This window comes from Coffea arabica, chromosome 7c (genome assembly GCF_036785885.1).
Source record: "Coffea arabica cultivar ET-39 chromosome 7c, Coffea Arabica ET-39 HiFi, whole genome shotgun sequence".
Classification (NCBI taxonomy): Eukaryota; Viridiplantae; Streptophyta; class Magnoliopsida; order Gentianales; family Rubiaceae; genus Coffea; species Coffea arabica.
The window spans coordinates 21,456,458-21,476,980 of record NC_092322.1 but is presented as its reverse complement, the minus strand read 5'-3'; the positions used below and the strand labels follow the sequence as shown (position 1 = coordinate 21,476,980).

General features: G+C 34.6%; 2 protein-coding genes and 1 long non-coding RNA gene across 5 annotated transcripts; 2 read left to right on the top strand and 1 right to left on the bottom strand.

Moving 5' to 3' along the window:
• Positions 1–3,494: 3,494 nt before the first annotated feature.
• Positions 3,495–5,910, bottom strand: LOC113697801 (uncharacterized). The gene is made up of 4 exons (XR_011817397.1): positions 5,773–5,910; positions 5,460–5,678; positions 4,059–4,241; positions 3,495–3,978 (listed from the first exon to the last, which is right to left on the bottom strand). It is a non-coding gene; the product is annotated as an uncharacterized lncRNA (long non-coding RNA).
• Positions 5,911–6,170: 260 nt separating this feature from the next.
• On the top strand, positions 6,171–16,696 carry LOC113699993 (protein-tyrosine-phosphatase PTP1). Of its 3 annotated transcripts, none has more exons than XM_027220377.2 (8): positions 6,171–6,553; positions 7,422–7,518; positions 7,613–7,695; positions 7,892–8,026; positions 10,673–10,807; positions 13,662–13,810; positions 13,903–14,044; positions 16,242–16,696. In XM_027220377.2, the coding sequence occupies exons 1-8, from the start codon at positions 6,344–6,346 to the stop codon at positions 16,326–16,328; spliced, it is 1,038 nt and encodes a 345-aa protein (XP_027076178.1). In that variant the 5' UTR covers positions 6,171–6,343; the 3' UTR covers positions 16,329–16,696. The 3 variants fall into 3 exon arrangements, 2 of the variants coding, with proteins under 2 accessions (XP_027076178.1, XP_027076177.1); XR_003450491.2 differs by having other exon boundaries at positions 6,197–6,553; positions 7,892–8,050; positions 13,908–14,044; positions 16,242–16,346; XM_027220376.2 differs by having other exon boundaries at positions 6,197–6,553; positions 7,892–8,050; positions 16,242–16,507.
• Positions 16,697–18,045: 1,349 nt separating this feature from the next.
• LOC113697865 (cysteine protease XCP1-like) lies at positions 18,046–20,316 on the top strand. The gene is made up of 4 exons (XM_027217459.2): positions 18,046–18,561; positions 18,904–19,139; positions 19,229–19,369; positions 19,943–20,316. The coding sequence occupies exons 1-4, from the start codon at positions 18,096–18,098 to the stop codon at positions 20,156–20,158; spliced, it is 1,059 nt and encodes a 352-aa protein (XP_027073260.1). The 5' UTR covers positions 18,046–18,095; the 3' UTR covers positions 20,159–20,316.
• Positions 20,317–20,523: the final 207 nt, after the last annotated feature.

Genomic DNA, 20,523 nt, shown 5'->3' with positions numbered 1-20,523 from the left:
ATAAAATATCGAAATGGTCCACATGGTAGATCTACAGGTCTACATATATCACCGTGAATTCGTTCTAGAAATATAGAAGATTCAGTTCCAATTTTAACTAATGATGGTTTAATAATTAATTTTTCTTAAGAACAAGCAACACAGGAGAATTCATTTGTTTTTAATATCTTTTGATTTTTCAATGAATGACCATGTGAATTTTCGATTATTCGTCTCATCATTATAGATCTAGGATATCCGAGACAATCATGCTAAATCATAAAATTATTAGGATGAGTAAACTTCTGATCTACTAGGTGATAAATTTTAACTGGACTAATTGTGCATAATATAGGCCAGAAGAAAAAGAGAGTAATTTTTCTACTACTCATTTCTGTCCAGAAATGATACTTGTGATTATTCTTCTGGAGCTTTCAATCAATTTTGTACTACCACTGATGGTATTAATATTTGTCTTTTCCATTTTCAAATAAGAAAAATATTTTTTATTTTTCAATATAGTGTGTATAGTAGCACTATCAATAAGACAAATATCATTATCACTATTATTTAATTCCAAATATTTGACATCGATTTCTTCTTCAGGAAGAAATTTTCAAACAAAAATAAATATTAATAAAGATGTAAAAATAAATATTAAATAGAAAGAAAATTACATAAAAGATATAAAATATCATAAAAATATCTAAAGAATCATAGGATATTTGTTGACATCTTCAGGATGCTCAAAAAAATCAGCTACATCGAAGTGTGTCATATCAGCATCATCACCATCATCATAATTATTCTTTTGATCAATGAAATTTGTCTTCACACTTTTGTCTTTCTTTTTCAATAATGCTTTATAGAGGTCCACAAAATGCCCAGTCGTACGACAGGTATGGGACCAATGACCTTCCATATCACACCGGTAGCATTTTTCTTCATAAACTTTCTTTTCTCCATTTTTCTAATCGTAGTTATTATTTCTCTTTTGGGTAATATTTTATTGTTTGTCATGGTTATAATTTTCACGACACACAAATTTACTACGATCACATCCACGGCCACGTCCACGGCCTCCTCCACGATCACCTTTACGGCCATGTCCAAGACTTTAACTAGAATTTTGAAATTGAGTCACATTTGCTTCAGGGAATGGACTTGCTCTAGTTGATCGGGATTCATGATTTTTCAGTAATAATTCATTATTTTGTTCAGCCAAAAAAAGACATGCAATAAGTTCAGAATATTTTTTAAATCTTTTTTTTCGATATTGCTGCTGCAGGAGCATTTAGAGACATGAAAAGTAGAAAGTGTTTTCTCTAACATATCTTTATCAGTGATTTTTTCGCCACATAATGATAATTGAGAAGTAATTCTGAACATGACTGAATTATATTCATTAACAGATTTAAAATCTTATAGCCGTAAGTGAAGTCAATCATATTGGGCCTTTGGAAGAACTACTAATTTCAGGTGGTCGAATCTTTCTTTCAAATCTCTTCAAAGGACAAGAGAATTTTTGACAGTAAGATACTCTATTTTTAATTCTTTATCTAAATGATAACGAAGGAAAATCATAACCTTGACACGGTCTTGGTTTGAAGATTCATTCTTTTCAACAATAGTATTACCGAGATCCATTGCCTCAAGATGAATTTCAACATCCAATACTCATGATAAATAATTTTTTTCAGAAATATCAAGAGATATGAACTCTTGTTTTGTAAGGTTAGCCATAAGAAATTAAAATAAATTTATGAGTAAGATATTTATCTCAATAAGTAGACAGAAGTTGCCCAAAAAACAAATCATGAACAGAATTTTAGCAGAATCTCGTGTTTCACTTTTACTTAAAGTAGAGGCTCCGTTTTTACCTTTTTGCTAAAACATAGAGACTCGTGCTGATAACGTGTTATAAAATTAATAAAATGAAATATTATAATATGAATTAAAATATTAGGGAAATGAGTAGAGAAATGGAGAATGATTTTCTTATTATTCCAACTAATACAAAAGTACTCTCTTGCCAAAGTGCCTCTATATATAGGTACTACAAAATTAAAGGTACATCAATTCTATTAAACACTCATTACTACAAGAACATAAATAGTCTATGAAACGGTTCTTCCAATATATGAATGGGTTTATGAATTGAAACCGTTCATCCATTGTAATTCCTTTACATAATGTAGCAATGAATTATAAATTAATCCCCTTGGGATCAATGAATTATAAATTAGTCCTTTTGAGAATACAAATGGACATCCACACTTTTAATTGTTTCATAACATTTTACAATAAATGAAGGAACATCTAATGGCGATGGGAAGATTCAAGTAAATTTCTGTTCATTTATCTTGACCTCATAAGCTGTAGAAGGAAGCCAATATATGTACACGATAGCTTAAGTATAGAAAATTTTAACCTTATATAGAATATCAACATACCTCACTCTTAACCCCTAAAGAGGAAAAAGTGAACTAAGGGTCTGCTTATTTCGACTGAAAATATTTTTTGGAAAACATTTTCCTTAATTTTAGCTGTTTGGTTCGCTTAACATGTAGAAAGAAGTTTTTCTACTGAAAAAGTTAATTTCCTATAAACACGCATCTACCTCTCTTTTCTTAACGCATCTTAAAACTTCATGGCTTCTTGCCCAATTCTTTACTCTCCACATAGCAAAGGAGGAGAATCTAACCTACTGGCTATCATTGATCATTGGTTAAGAAAACACCATAGAAAAAACTACTGTAACATGATGCTGACTATCTTGTTGATTGTCTATCAACTTTTTGGTCACTGACAATCTTTTTCTGATAATACATATACAAATTATCTTCACTTTCAATTGCAAGGTTATGAGTTGGAAGTCTGTTTCTTTTTGAATTTTTTTTTGATATCAATTGAATTATACACCAGAGGAGAGTCAGCCTTCAAGCAGCAAAAATCCTTTCTACCGAAATGTCTTGAAGGAACAGTGATGGGCTTTAGTTTCTATCGAGAATTCTTCTTCGATGGCTTACAAAACAATAGAAAATTAGGACCAGAGTAAATAATCTTCTATACATCAACAGTGTATATACTTTTACCATTGAATGCATGACACATAATTCGAATTTGAATTTGAAATCCAAAATTTACATATGTGTCATGCATTCAACCGTGATAGTATATACACTGTCAGTGTATATAAGATTTAGGATCTGTTTGGTTGGGAGTAAAATGTTTTCCATGGGAAAATATTTTCCATGGAAGTATTTTTCCAGGAAAATAATTTCTTTTTCATCATTTTCGAGTGTTTGGTCAATCTATTGAAAATATTTTCTAACTTCATTTTCTGGTGTTTGTTTAACTTTTGAAAATATTTTCCAACTTTGGAATATGATCTTGCTTACCTCTGCCTTTAGTTTCTACAAATTCTAACCACACATTCCTTCTTATAGAGAATTGAAAAATTCATTCCATTGTTTAGCTTTAATAAAAATCTTAGGAAATTGCATATATGAATAAAAAATTTCCTTAATAGCAATACTAGTGGAAATTGATTTTTCCACTCAATGTAAATATATGGGCAACACCTTTCTTCTCCTACTCAAACCATCTATTGTCTATCTATTGTCAAGTGGTTCAACCATTCTTATTGCTTCTTGCATAAATACAACGAGTCTGAAAAGCCACCCATTCTTTTTGAGGCATTTGCTCTGCTTCATCAACTATGTCTTTCTAGTATCGAGTGAGAATTTTCTTGCGCTCCATGATTTCATGTCTGCTTTTGATTTCATCCCTAGTTTTCCAATGCCAAAGTTTGTAACTATCATAGTATCCTCCCTACTCAATCCACACCTTCTTGTACCATTCCAAATAAGTCATATCTATTTTTATGTCATTCAGTTTCTTTGTAGGATCAAAGATATTCCTTCTCCATATTAGATAATCTTCCGTCCTACTTGCCACATTTGCTATCAGAGAGGTAGTCGTATGGTTGCCCTGTTGCTATCTTGTTGAAGTAAATACCCTTTAAAGAAAGCAGAAGAAAAATGACTTTCATCACGTGTTATGGTAAAGTAACTTACTTGTAGTCTCTTGACTCCAATAGCTTCCAACTGTGTCATAGTTTCTGCTTAAGCAGTTTTCCACTAATGAACGCAAGCTTATTGGTCCTTATCCTAGCCTATGGAGTGCAAACAGCTAAACATGTCAACCATTTCAGCTGCTCCCTTCCAGTGTATCTGGACTTTGGAGTTTACTCTGACAAACTATAGTAAGGAAAGTTCTTGTCAAATAACAATCAACTAAAATATCAAATGACATCATAATGTTACCATGACATGGCCATTAGTAGATCCCTGAATTAGATGATCCAATAAGCATGAAAACCATTAGAATTGCTCTTACTAGATTACATACAACATCTTTTTTCGTCAAAAGAATCTCATCTATTAAAAATCTGCATTAAAGTTTTACAATGGAAGTAAAATGCATAATTTGCAGCATTTAAGATCCCTTAACAAAGATACGATGAACAGAAGTGTTCATATTAAGTCCTTTAGTTGCTTGTCTAGAATGAACTCCTTTTTAAAACTAACCACTATGACTTAGAGGAAAAACTGCATTAGAAGTTCTAAGTCACAGATATATACCAACAGTAATTGTAAATTGAGTTTCCTAAGAGTCACCACAAAATTCCATGCAAATGAAAAGCTAGGAAGATGTACAACAACTGTTGCATACAAATCACAAAACTCCTCTATTTCTCATCATCTAATCCTCATCATTTTTATCATTATACTGCCAGATGCCTTGTAGATGATATATGACTTGTTGATTATTGTATTAAAACGAAATTAAATAAGCCTACATTTCTCTGTTATACATGGATGGACATCAGAACTACGGGAAGCTTGGCCATCAGATGCTAATTGTTAATGACATGATCCAACTAATAGGACGAACTACTACTATTGAAACTGGACACATCATGTAATAAGACAACGATGACTTTGTACAATTATATGAAGAAAGATTTTACCATTCTTGTTTGAGTCATTCCTCAATCTCTGTGAACTATGGCCAGTTACTAGAAATTTTAAAACAAAATGAACAATAAGCGTTGAATTGACATCACTCAGACCAAAAAACCATTATCCATCTGTAGCTGTCATTCAAATTCATCAGGATACTCAAAATTGGCCTCATACTGCTTCCTGTGCAATGGTAAATTTGAGTGCGCCATTATTTATGCCTAGGTAAAGTTGATACAAAGTAAAGCATGACTTCTAAGTTGCAAAATCTTATACAGAAAAATATGAGAAAAATTGGATTAGAGCTAAAATGAGAGCGAAAGATATACAAAATTGGAGGAAAAATGGCCGCCAATTAGAATCTCTCAAACATCAACTTGGTAAAATAGATTCAAATTGATAGTGCAAATGAAAGTATAATCTGAAGTTCTTGAAATCAAGAGGAGGTCTCACCTGTCCCAAACAACTCATTCATCACCCAGTTGTTGTCAACAGGGACTGCAGACTCCATGACCTTGTGAAGCATGTCAGTGCACTGTCTCCAGCAGTTTCAAGATTAAGGCAACTTCCTAATTTACTCCAACAAGCAATCCTCTTATTTCCACATAATTTCTTAAGTTAATGACAATAAATTGGATCGGATTTTCCTCAAACCTTGAATTGTCTTGAATCCTATCACATGAAATCGTTAAAACCCCAAATTGGAGAACCAAATTAAGCATAAAGTTCAAAAAAAAGGAAAGACTTGCATATCACTAGAATTGACCTGAAACATCGGACGTGGTGCCTTTGTCATTGCTTGTCGCCGGAGATGGAGCCAAAGCCCATTGTGAATCGCTCCAACTCTGTGTCCTTTTAATTGCCGGTCTTTCTAATTGGTTTCGTTAAATTGTGGGAACGCTCAATTAGGTTGAAGGAAAATAACTTCAATAAGTAGACCAGGTAAGTTATTTTCCATCCTTTTGAAGTAAAATATTTTCCTTAGAAATTATTTTCCCAAATTAATTGACAACCAAAAAATGGAAAATGTGAAAAATGTTTTCAAACAAACAGACCCTTACTCAAACAATTTTCCTGGAAAAGATTTTCCTAAAGAAAATTTTTTACACCATACCAAACGGACCGTAAGTCTTTTTATTAGTTAATCCGACACCATCGTTACTTATTTTAATTTAGTATTAAAACGGTGTACCAAACAGTCCGTAAGGAGTTGTTGCCAAAGTCATCCATTAAGTCGCCGGTAATCCGGAGGTTCAGCTCCCGGAGAAACCATAATTTCCTCGGGAGCCACGGGTAACGTGAGTTCTGGTAGGTGTTGCAGCCGGAGATCGGCTGCCATGGCCGCCACTGGAAAACCCATCTCTACATCCTCTGCCTCTTCTTCCCTGGCTGCTAAACCTTTCTTCGACTTCTCACCGGATTCGGAGCCGGCAAAGTTTGTTCTTTCTCCGGATGAACTCCGTTACTCTTCCGAAGCTCTTCAATCTTTCAAGGACAAGCTTTTCAAGTCACCTCAAACGATACGGCAGGAGTTCCTCACCTTGCAGGTAACGCATAATTTTTCTTTTTTTCGCTTCAGATTATCTTTTCATTGCTTGATTCTTGGAAAAGGCATATAGAATAATTTATTTGGAATTATTGTTGTTATTATGGATTGTTTTTATGTAAAGGGGGCTACAGATTGGGGAACTTGGGGAAAATGAGGTAGGGGATTGGATGGCGTTCCTGAGAAAAAAATGATTCTCTAGGGTTTACTGGTAGCTATGGTCTAACCGTATGTGTTTATATGGAAAATATACGTGAAAACAGCTGGGATTCAAGATGTGATAAAAGGGACATGATCAGCCGGTTAAGAAACATGGGGGCGGGTGGCTCAGCAATTGCCGAGGCAGTTTTGTGAAATGATTTATGGTGGAGATTTCCCTTCTAGATTTCGTTTATTGGATATTGAGATTTGGAGAAAATTTGAAAATGTTACAGGTTCAGTAGATGAACTGTACTGATTATAGCAATTTACTGATTTAGTGCCTGCATTAGCTGATTTGTTGAATTGCCTCCTGCAATTGGTAGTAGGCCCTGGATCCATAGTATATCAATGTATTCTTGGAAAAGTAGAAATAGGTTTTGAAAGATTGGTGAGGTTCTGATCCTCTGGATGTTGATTGGAAAGAATTGCTTTACCACTTGGGCGATTCCTTCTTCTGGAAACCCTATTTGCTTTAACAGGGAAGTAAATGAATAAATTGACAATTTTTTTGTACTTTTGGGGTTTTATGTTTTTTTGGTGGTGGTATAACTGAAGCACAATCAAAAGGAACTGTGTGCCACCATTAGCTCTGATTACTTGTGATTTTTTTTCCTACTACATGGTTGAAGCATTCAAGCTCAGTTATCTACTCTGTTCCTGTACTTTAGGCAAAAAGGATGAGCCGTTCGGATATGATGAGTAGATGCACAGTGGCTTTTGATAGTGTGAACCGTGACAAAAATCGTTACAGTGACGTCCTGCCATGTATGTCTGTTGGTTATATTTATATTTTGTCTCTTTTTACATTGCAATTCATATCTTTATCTTTGGAGTAACACATTAATCATCCGTCTTTCAGTTGACAGTAACAGGGTTGTTTTGAACCCATGCAAGGATTACAGACCATCAGCTAGGGGATATATTAATGCAAGCTTCATTGAGGTGTGTCCTATTTGTTTGGTGTGCTAAGTAGTGGCCATGTCACTTCCTTTTTGACCATGTTACATTTGCTTTAAACTATTAGTGAAAAATTCTGGAGTAATGTTTTGAAGCTTCTTTAGTTGTAGACATCTGACAAGGTGTCTTGATTTATTGCAAGCCTCTTTTGGTGATTGATGAATGCTTCTTTTGATTGTAGACATCTGACAAGGTGTCTCGCTTTATTGCAACACAAGGTGCTTTACCACATACCTTTGAAGATTTCTGGGAGATGATACTCCAGAATCATTGTCCTGTGATAGTTATGCTTACACGATTGGTAGACAATTACAAGGTACTCAACTGTTTGGAGTACAAGGTAAATTGTATCAATTTTCCTTGTACATATTTATGTCATGTTCTTTCCTATGAATTTTCCTGTGTAAGTTCAACTGTTTCTTCCATGATTATCTCTGAACCCAAATACCTATGTCTGGATTTGCTACACTGACTCATATTCTAGTGCCTAAAGCATTTACAAACCAGACACCTAGAAATGTATCTGTGCTCTGTACTGACAAAAATATCGTGTACCTTCATTTATTCTGTAGCTTTTGCTTACTGTCCTTACCCTCTGTGGCCTTCTCTGTTTTTGAGGAGCCATGAGTGTGAATCAAAAGTGAGTAAAAGCTGGACCTTATTTTGCTCTGGTGCCACATAGGTACAGTGTTGTTGTTGAAGTTCTGCAAGACGGAAAAAGGATGTAGGTTATGAAGAGAAATTATAATAGCAAGGGAAGTAGAATAAAGGCTAGGTTTAGGAAAACCAAAATGAGCTGAATATAACTTTTTTTTTTCCCCATGAAATGAGGAAAAATCCATACTGCAGGTGACTAATATACAACTTCTGCACAACAATTTGATTGTCCATAATTGACAGAGACCAAAATAAGCATTGTGGATTGCATGCCCAAGAATATGTGCTTGTAATTAACAAATACCATGTCTAAAGTACTGTGGATCTTGTCACCTATAACATTTGAAGACTCCTGTATCTTATAAATCTTCATCGTGACTAGGTGGAGTCTTCTCTACTTCTGGATTTGCAAAATGCTTAGAAAAGGAAAGGTCAAGCATGATAAACTATTGTGTATTGGCCTAGATGGATTACTTCTTATTCAACTCATTCTAAAAGGAATATTTTTTTCCTGTCATATTTTCACCATCCTGTAAGTGATATGAGTTAAATTATTAAATAACTCTCCATTCTTTTCTTTTCTTTTTTTTTGTCTGTTTTCCTGTTTTGGGATGCCAGAAAAGTTTTGTGCTTCGTCTGTTGTAGATGCATTGATTTGCATCTCTGAAGTGCCAATGATATTTGAGTTAATGTCGGTGGAAATGTAATTTCTAAAAGAATGTTTTGTCAACAGATAAGCATGTTGCTTGCAGTTTGAATTAATATGTAGAAAAGTCATGTAATTAAGAGGGATTGTTAGAAGCTAAAAGGGATTTTTTTAATGTATGAATGCAATTGTGACATAGACAATTTGAGTGTGTTTAGATAGGAGATCATTTTAAATATTATTTGGATAGCCCTTTTTGCAAAGTGATGTGTGTGAGGTAACAAGGTGGTTGGAAAGATAAAAACTTAATTGAAAAACATGTTTGCCATGCAAGCATATTAATATATTTGGAAAAATTTTAGTATCCAAACACACTCATTGCTTTTAATTTTGATTGGCCATCTCACTTTCTGTTTGCGTAAAATTTTCAATTTATAGTTGAGCTTTTCTGTTTATCTTCCCGTTTTCTCAAGTATATTGCCTCTGATTTTTGCTTTTACTTGATTGAAACTGTTTTGTCATGAATAGTGACCTAAACTGCATTTTGTTTTCTTTTAAAGAGATCGTAGTTGATCTTGGACTGAGTGACAGTTGACGTCCAACTTGAAGTGTTTTCTTGGTAGTTTCTTAATAATTTAAGCTTGGGCAAATTCATTCACCCCTTGAAGTTTATTGTAATTTTCAGAGACATCTCCTCTTATGTTTGAAATTCTGTGAAGTTCCCTTAAAATTTATATCAAGTTGCACAAACCATTCCCCAGTTGTTGACATCTTCAAGAATAAATTTTTTGTGATTGAAAAATAATCCGTCTTATATAGTGGAAGACAACAGAAGTAAAAAATAGGGCAAAGATTGCATTTCCTAGTTGTTGACATCTTCACAATCAATTTTTTCTGTTGGAAAATTATCTGTCTCATATTAAGGGGATGTCCACAGCAGTAAACAATATGGGAAGCTTTGTAAAATTGTATTTTTTTTTTCTAATTGGAAGTCCTGTCAAATGAGATTGTTGAAATTTTTGGAAATGAAGGACAGGATCAATTAAAATATGTAGCTGCTTCTTTAACATTATTTTCTCCTTTCCAATTGGCAAGGGGAACAACTTTAATACATATCAATAACTACGGTTATCAGAAGTTTATATATTCTTCTATGTAATTGTGGGTATGTGCTATGTTTTGCACTCTAAATCAATTTAGATGGATAACATACCCATGGCCAGTTGTTTGTGAAGCATTTGATTTAACAATATGGTACTTTGTCTAAGAATCTTGTCCTTAACAAAATAAGGGATTTCTTTAAAGCAGAGTTACTGGAAACAGCCATTTCAAATTACTGAAATTATTCCAATTACAGAAAGTTTCATGGTGTTGGTTAGCATAACAGAGCAGTTCCAACATTTTAAAGTGCTCATTGAAGAAACCAATTCAAGATGCCAGTTTGGAGTGCTTTATGTTCAGTGTTATGTAACTTGTATCAAGCGAAAAATGTGTATTTCTGAATTATCTTGTAATTTTAGTATAGAATTGATATGTGTCTGTACATTTATGTTTATGTGCAACAATTTATTTTGTCCAGTTCTTCTGTTTATATTATAAAATGTTTCCTGCTGAAATTTTTTATTTCCTTTTCTCCACTTACAATGAAATTCTATGCAGATGATGAAATGTGGAGACTACTTTCAGGCAGAGGATGGGCCTAGAGAATTTGGCAATATATGTATTGTCACAAAGTGGATTAAAACAACTGGTAGTTCATTGGTCTTGCGATGTTTAGAGGTGAAGTACAAAGAGGTAAGGTAACGTCAACTTGGACGCTTTTGCTTGTGGAAGTTGCATATACCTAATTTTTCTATTAATCTGCTGGTAGCTTGGGATTGTCAAGGTCGCATACAGCCATTAGGTTGGAAGCGTGGATTATCTAACCCTCTTTTTGAGCATTTAACATGCACTTGCAATGGCTATCTTTTATACCTGAGCAACTTCTGTTAGTGCTCTTTGTGTACTGTTTCTTCTTGTTTTCTTGGGACATAATTCCTAGTTATAGGATAGGTCTCCACCATGTGGTGGATTGTAGTACTCCCTCTGCCCCATAAAGATAGGCCTTCTTCTACAGATTAAGAAGTTTCAGTGAATATAGTCAAAGCAATCATTTTTAATTAATACTTTCAGCATGTATCCCTCCTTTAATACTAGATGACTCATTTAAAGTAAGATGGTTCATATTACTAAATTATTCTTGAAACTTAGTGCTCTTTAGTTTTTCAATTCAAGACTCAACCTAGTCAAAGCTACAAACTTGATTAAAATGGAAAACAAAATTGAAATTGTTGATAACAATGTATTAAATATGGGCATATTGGTAATTTGACAAAATAACTACCCTTTTAAAAAAGGAAATAGGCCTATAATTTTGGACAAACAGAAAAAGAAAGTGTGTATTCTTATGGGATGGAGGGAATAATATGAATTCTTTGATTCAGATCAGTTAATAATGTGAGATAGTATGTATTTGAACAAATTTGTAGTTGAGAAATAACATTTTTTATTAACAGAAATCATATTTGGTGGCCCTTGTTCTATGCGACATTGATTCATCAACGTTTTACATGATGTTTTAATTTGTTGTTGAGTATGATATTCACTTTCCTTGTTCTATTTGAATAATTGATGGGATTGTCCCCATGCCCTTCTAAATTTCAGCTTTTTGCCTGCTGGCTAACCATCTTTTGAGTCCCTTTCTTCACCCTTCCTTCTTGCCAGTGGTGTAGGCAGAGGACTTTGTTTATGACTGACTCTATTTCATAAGATGAGATGTATGAAGACAAGGAAAAAAAGACATTCTTTCCTACTTACTATAGCAGTACTTACTATAGAATAGGTAGATGCGTCTCCTGGTTTTGGTGCCTCCATCACTTGGTAGAATCTCTCATTTTCTTTCTTTGTGTCCTTTAAGGTTACAGAATCTAATTTATATGTTAATGAAGTTTGCATTTTAAGTATCAAAATGAAAGTACTCCCTCCAGCCTATAAAGACAGGCTCACTTTCCTTTGTGTTTGTACCAAATTTTAGGCCTACTTTCTTTTTTAAAGGGTAGTTACTCATCAGTTTACTGATATGGCCATATTTAATTACAACAATTTCAATTTTGTTGTCCATTTTAATCAAGTTTGTAGCTTTTACTAGGTTCAGTCTTGAATTGAAAAACTAAATAGCATTAAGTTCCAAGAATGGTTTTTTAATATGAGCCGTCCACTTTGAATGAGTCATCTAGTTTTAAAGGAGGGGTACATGTGGAAAATATTGAGGAAAAAAATAATTGCTTTAACTATATTAACTAATACTTCTTAATATATGTGAAAATGGAAGTAGGCCTATCTTTATGGGACAGAAGGAGTAGTTTTTTTTTTTTTTTTTTTTTTTAATTTGACTGGCTGGTGCTTTATGTAGCCAGAATTGATGCAGTGCTTTTATTGCAACAGTATTGCAGCTACCTGGAGGGGATTATATTTCAAGTCTCAATCAATTGTATTTAGATTTTGAGGAAATAATTGAGTGGAATTTCGGGATCTAAGCAGGTGAAAACTAGTGAGGGAGAGGAGGCTTTTGTGACTGTTCAATGGGGTTGCAAGACCAGTTGAGGCAAGTTGGAACATCGATCTCCTCTGACTTGACCTGGCTCAAATACTGTAATAGCAGTTGAGCTTTTGAGCTCAACTTATTTGAAATGCCAGACTTGAACTCGACTTGGCCAAGTAAAAGAGGACTAAAGATTGACTTGATCCCCATTACCAAAGCAGTCCTAATATTGTCTCACGAAGTTAAACTGCAATAAAGGCATTAATAAAAGTATTAAAGTAACCTGGTCCGGTGTCATGGGTGTGGCAAGTTTCGCACGCTGGATGTTTTCTAGATCCCTGAACTGTAATATCTGATAGTTTGAAGTGTCTGCTAAACAAAATTAGTGAACCTGCTGTTCAGAAGTAACAGAGCCATAGATCAAATAACTAAGGCATCCTAACAATAAGATGGTAGAATTTTATGGTTAGAACATTGGAATTTTTTAGGCACCTATGAGTGCGAAATCTGGCAAAACAGGCAAATGTTTCTGGAGTCCCATAGTGGAATTTAGACCCTCCAAGTTCCCAGCATATATAGGATCGCTTCTGTTGGACTTTAGTTTCTTTTTTTTTCTAATGGAAAATGCAACTGAATGAGTGAAGGGATATTGCTAATAATGGAAGAGTTTGTTCTGATTACTTATATCCACATTTTCTGATCATACCCACCCACCCTGAAGATGGGGAGTGAAGAGGAGATTAGAGTGTTAAGATAAAGAGTAGCCTCTAGGTGCACTAGCTTACTTCACTTCCCTTTTGAGATTGGCCCTAATGAATTTCTGTATTTGAGTTGCCCATCTTGGAGGCAAAGTTTCATATTTGAACCAGCACTTTCGTCCCTTTTCAAACTAAGCTCAGCATGGTTGTTTAAAAGTTAGTCTCCGAGTTTGGGTGCCCTTTTTATATTGCATAATGATATTTTCCAGGCACCCTTGTAAACGTCTTGGGATTAATTCTTTTTCTCCTGTGGATGATAAGCCTGTTGGTGGTTTTTGAGCCTTACGTTTGCTCTTTGACGTTGTTGCAGTCAGAAGAACCACCTTTAAATGTATTGCACATCCAGTATCCTGAATGGCCTGATCATGGAGTTCCTAGGGATACCCTTGCTGTGCGTGAAATTCTCAAAAGATTATATGATGTACCACCTAGTCTTGGACCAATTGTGGTGCATTGCAGGTTCAGATCATGCTATTATTTTACCGTGGATTCTTCATATTTCTTGAAATAATTTATCCATTTGCAGCTGACACTTAATATTTTCGGAGCAGCGCAGGCATTGGTAGAACTGGGACATATTGCACGATCCAGAATACCATCCAAAGGATTCTAGTTGGTGACATGTCTGCTTTGGATCTTGTTAAGACTATAACCCTTTTTAGGTCACAGCGAATTGGGATGGTTCAGACATTGGTACAGTGTCTTCTTTGGTTATTCTTTATTTTCCATTTTTTATGATATATTCTCTAGTATTTGGAACCTTTTCTCTAGAGATGGGAATCAGTTAATTTAGAAAAATGATATGGACCGTTTTTTAAATCGATTAAATAGGGTGTCCCTGAGACTTTGTTTTTTAATACCATGACCCCTGGATAATCAGATAGGAGTTGGTAGTAGACCCCATATATCCATAAGATGAAACTAGTTTGTATGTTTGCATGAGCATGCACACAGATACATGTACATGTCTTGCGATAGTGTGCATATGCATAGAAATAGTGTAAAAGAATATACAGATGCATAAAATTAGTGCAAAAGCATGTAGAAATTGATAAATATCTAATTGGAGAGCAGTTTGGTTGACACTGGCATGGAAATCATTCTTTCTAATATCATCTTCTTAAATCTTTAGTTATCTACTGGTGTCATTGGCTTCTTGCACTTTCCATTTATATATTTCCTCTTTTCTGACGTGCTAGAGGTTACTATACATGAGATGGCCTGCTGTTTAGCTGTTGGCTTTGTATAAATGAAGATGAAATCATGCATATAGTGTTTTATTTCACGTCACTTTCTTCTCTTGAAATTTATTGTTAATTGTCTTCTATGACAAGTTTCCTGTTCTATGCTTTTGCTGCCTGTGCTTTGGTTCTTTTATATAAATATGAGCTTTTTGAATACAAAGATCAAGCTTATAATAAATCATACATTATTCTTGGCATAAATTATTATTATTATTATTTTCAAGAGTAAAACTCATCTAAATTTCTCCTGTTAATTCATCCGATTGGGAACCGAAGATAAGTTGCTGCTTGTGTGTAGGTGAAGGGGTTGGTATCATTGCCTCAGTTAAAAGAATTACTTATCTGGTGCAAGTTGTAGTTTCTGAATGTCCAATTCCATCTTGTATGGCCTTCTTAGAAACCAGTCTTCTTAGTTAGAAACCAGATTTTTGACATTCTAATCTAAGGCGCTTGGTTCATGCTTTGGAATTGGAAAAGGAAATGGGATAATGGATAGAAAATCAGTATGGGTTTGAATTGGTGCTATCATTCCCACAGCCAATTATTGGTGTGGGATGGGTATTAAAATTTATTTTTGCTTCTTTTTTTCTCTTTTGGACTTTTTGTCTTCTTGGCTTGATGCCTCACCACCGCTAACTTTACCAGCACCACCAATCAAAACTTCTTCTTTTGTGCTTCATTTTGCAATTACCAATAAAAAATCCATGTCTGAAATAGAAGATTTGGCACATGGTTTCTTTTTATTTTTTGTTGTTCTGAAATTGTCAAATGGAACTTTAATTAAACAATCCGAAAACAAATCCCAAAATGAAATGGTGAATTCCATCCCAATCCTTTGAAATCTGTTTGCAAGCACCACTGAAATCCACCTATAGCCACCAGCCTTCTTGCCATTAAACATCAGTTTTGCTTTCCACAAGGAGAAGAGAGAGGTTGGGTTGACTGCTGAGGGGGACTATTTGATAGTGAAAGAGGAATTTAGCGGGTCCACTGGGGTGAGGGGGAAGTGGTTAGCGGCGAGAAAGGAGGGGTAATGTTTCTTAAATGTCCTGGAGAAAGCTGTGGTTGGAGACAAGGGGGTGGAGGTTCAATGATGAGGAGAGAGGGGAGAGGATAATCGATGGAGAAGAGGAAGCCACAAGGTTTTTTGTTTTTTAATCTTGTTTAATCCTTCATGTGTTCACTTTTGGAATTAAAATGAGGATTTTGGTCAATTCGTCCCAATTTGGTCGGGAATCATGAATGGCCAAATTTTAAGACATGATTCCAATATTTCAATTTCCATTGCACTGGAAGCATGCAGTATTGGAATTATTGTAATTGCAAGTACCAAAACCCCTAAACCAAGTCGCCCCTAAGACCCCTTGGGTGTCTACGAGGATCATAAGAACTTTCAAGTTAAAGACGCAATTCTGTAGAAACAAAAAAAATATTATGTTTTAGATTCCTTATTTTTCTTTACTAATTTCTGGTTATCTTCATAAAAAATGAGTCTTAGAGATTCCCAAATAATTCCCATATGTCTATAGCACTGTTGTTGTATGTGAGTTGTTAAATTGGAACATATAACCAGTTTTAAGGAGCAGTTCTGCTTCCATTTACTGCACTACGTTAGCTAATTTTTATATGCAATTAAACTATTTCAGGAGCAGTATCTCTTCTGTTATGATGCTATTGTTGATGAGCTTGAAGACCTGATCTCGGATAGCAGTGGCCAAAGGAGCTCATATTAGTGTATTTGCCACCGAAAATTTTGGAGGGCAAGTATATGTTGAACGTCTGGCTTTGCTGCATGAAACCAGAATCACCCGTCATCTGTTTAATGCTCAGTCAGAGATATCTTTTTCATTTCTCCTCTTTATGCATCTGATGCATCACCCTCATGCAAGTGTCTTCCAATGTAGAAGTGAAATTGAATGAACTGGCTAAATTTACCCTTAGGAGCTAACTTTCAGCATTTTACAGAGAGCATAATTATTTGGCTGTACGTAATGTAATCATATTTCCTTAGTACTAGATGTGTATTCTGTAGTGGTCAATACTCGTTCTTTCCAATCAGAGATTTATGACAATCTATATGACGTCAATGTTTTTGGCACTATTTATTTGTTAGCGTCCTCTTTTTTTTGGAGGGAGAGAGAGAGAGGGGGGGGGGGGGGGGGTCGGGGGTGTTAGGTGAAACGGGAGTGTAAAGTGTAGGTGAGAGGTCTCAAGTTCGAGACTCCCGCTTGCTCTCAAAAAAAGTGTCCTCTTTTGAAACTTAGATTGGTTTTAACTACTGTTTTGGAATTGAGTACTTTATATTTTCCATGTTTTATTTACGTGATGGGTCTCCAGAAGATGAATTTTGCAAAAATTTTATGAATAATTAATAGGCTACATAATATTTAAGCTAATTTTAATTTCGCCTACAAAATGTTTCTATAATTCTGGAAATAAATCAAAGCTCGACTTTCATCATGTATCCATGCGTTGTATGACTAATATGGTTTTAAAATATAGAGGTTTTGGATTCTAATCAAAACTCTACTTTTATCATAGATCTCTTTTCCTGCTTTTTAAATCTCTCTCCTTTTTTATTAGGAAAAAAAATTAAAACAAGAATTATGACCGACAAGAAATAATAATTTAAACTTGTAGTTCATAAGGACAAAAATATATGTTTATCTATGTTATGTAATAGAGCATAAGATTGTAGTAGTATCACTAAAATCTATAAAATACTTACAGTTTTGTTTTATAAGATGTTTTGAGTGATACGATCTAAAATACAACACGTCAGCATTAAAATAATTTACATTGTTTTCACCTAGTTGTATGATTATTAGTTGTTATAGTTATAGTTCAGGAACACTATAATCGTGCAAAATTATTCAGAAACACAAATTTTGAAATGTACGGTGATGTTTTCTGGGATATACAATGCTCAAACTGGCAAAATGAGGCATTAATATGTCAAAAATATTCACACTTTGTCAATCGTTCCATAAATTTGGCCCTGCTGCTCATTGGTACATCTCTTTCTAGCAAATTTTCCAAAGGAAAAAGAAATAAAATTAGACTACAACTAAACAAATCAAGTGATAAAAACAAAGAGGAAGATGCTCCATATTCCATACTATTGGCTTTGGGATTTGGTGTTTGATGTTTCACTTAGTATAGTAATGCTGTTTTCCAAGTTGATTCATCAATTGATTAGACCCCCAGATCTTTGCCATGACGCAGCCAAAACATCTTAGATGATGTCATATGTTTCAAAATGAGGACATTAGAAATCACCTACCTGTTACGGGTCATATAGACATGCTTTGATTCAAAGCCTTCCAACAGAACCAAGCTTGAAGTTTCAGTATTCTGTAAAACATAGAATACCATGCCAGCTTTACTTGAAAGCAACACATGAAAACCATTCAAACTTGTATAAAGTATGCCCAATTCTCATCTCTCATTCCCATCTTCACAACATCAAAATAATCTTCCTTTTAACTCTCGAAGCAACTATGGCTTTCTCCTCATATGCTAAGTTGCTAATTCTTTTATTTTCTTTGTCATTCTTAGCTAGTACCACATTTTGTCGCGATTTCTCGATCGTTGGCTATACACCGGATGATTTGACTTGCATTGACAAGCTCATCAATCTATTCGAGTCATGGATCCAAAAACACGGAAAAATCTACGAAAGCATCGAAGAGAAGTTGCACAGGTTCGAGATTTTCAAAGATAATTTGAAGCATATTGATGAGAGGAACAAAGACATTGCCAACTACTGGCTTGGCTTGAATGAGTTTGCTGATTTGAGTCATGAAGAATTTAAAAAGATGTATCTTGGATTGAATGGTGAGTTGGCTACTAAGAGACAATCGCCGGGAGAAGAATTTACGTACGGAAATGTTATGGACATTCCAAAGTCAGTGGACTGGAGAAAGAAAGGAGCTGTCACACCTGTCAAGAACCAAGGATCATGTGGTATGCAACACAATTTAATAATTCATACAGGCTTTTTTCTTTTCTTTTTTTTGGATAAAAATCTATAAATTATATTTCAAAAAAAATTTCCTTATAATACATTGAAATTCACTTTCTTTTTGGTTTGAAAAGCATATTTTCTGCAAATAAATTATGATTAACAAGATTGGAAATTAGCCTCCAAAAATCTCGTAAGACTTAAACTGTCATTAAGAAACGGTCATAACTCCCAATTCTCAAACACTGCCCACTCTCTAGTAAGATTATCAATGACTGATGGCACTGATTCACAGCGTGATAATAAGCCAATTTTTTGCTTGACATATGTTTGTCAATGTGCAGGAAGTTGTTGGGCATTCTCCACAGTAGCTGCAGTTGAGGGCATAAACCAAATTGTTACTGGAAATTTGACTTCATTATCTGAGCAAGAGCTCATTGACTGTGACACTACATACAATAATGGCTGCAATGGAGGTCTTATGGACTATGCATTTGCCTTCATAGCCTCCAATGGTGGACTTCACAGAGAGGAAGACTACCCTTACCTTATGGAGGAAGGCACTTGTGATGAGAAGAGGGTAAAATGACAGTTGACAACTGAGTATTACCATCTCTGAATCCCTTTGTTTTTCTTATTTTCTCCATTTTTGTACTTGTGATGTCTCAGGATGAATCAGAGCTGGTCCAAATCAGTGGTTACCATGATGTTCCCCAGAACAGTGAGCAGAGTCTTCTTAAAGCACTTGCACACCAGCCCCTAAGCATAGCTATTGAGGCTTCTGGGAGAGATTTCCAGTTCTATAGTGGGGTATGCAACTTGTTGGTTTTCTGCCATTTTCCACTCTTTTGTCTTTTTACCAATAGCCCTTAAAAACAGATCCACATTTTTGACGGTGTCAATAAGTTCTTAACCTAGTAGTTGGGGGAAAAAAGAAAAAGAAAACAAAACTATGGTCTAGCCTAAGTGTGAATCATTCAAACTTTTGAGTAACAATCCCATCATTATTAAGTTGGAAAATATGAATGTTGAGTTTCAAAATGGAAGACTATTCTTAACCACTAATTCTTGTCCTAAATTTGGATATGTCTACAACTCCACCCCTACTTTTAGACACTTCCACGAAATGCTTAAAATCTCCATGATAAAAATAATAATTAAAAGAGTTTTATACCAATGTATAAAAATTGTCTGCGATGCCATTATAATCCTATTAACTTACAATCTCCCCATTACATGTCTGATTATCATTTTTTTTATGATATAAATGCATAGATATGCACTTAGCGCTGATCATTGGTTCATTGACTACATTAAATGTGTTAATTATCCTAGTTTTCATTCTCCTTAAAGGCTCTAAGATCCCATAGCAATTTGGTATAGGGTGTATTTGATGGGCATTGTGGAACTCAAGTTGATCATGGCGTGGCGGCTGTGGGATATGGTTCAACAAAAAGTCTCGATTACATCATTGTGAAGAACTCGTGGGGTTCAAAGTGGGGAGAGAAGGGATACATAAGGATGAAAAGAAACACAGGGAAGCCAGAAGGACTTTGTGGCATCAACAAAATGGCTTCATATCCAACCAAAAATAAATAAATCACTTGATCATTTTCTGGTGTCAATCATCTGATGATCTTCTGGTGGATTTGTTAATTTCAATCTCGTTGAATTGTAACTATTGTAATAACGTGTACTTGTTCTGACAACTTGTTTGATCTACCTTGATATAATCTCTCTTTTTTATTGTCAAACAATGTTTTGTTGGGTTAATCTCCTATTCAGTATAAAGATCATTAAAAAAAAAAACCGATCTCAAGTATAATATGAAATTTGAATGCAGGTTATATTTTATATCCTGTTAGCGTAAAAAAAAAAGTGCACACGACGTAGTATTGATTAGTCCATTTTTTCTATGGAAAGATGGTTCAACCCCTCTTCATTACTAGACCATGATTCGAAAT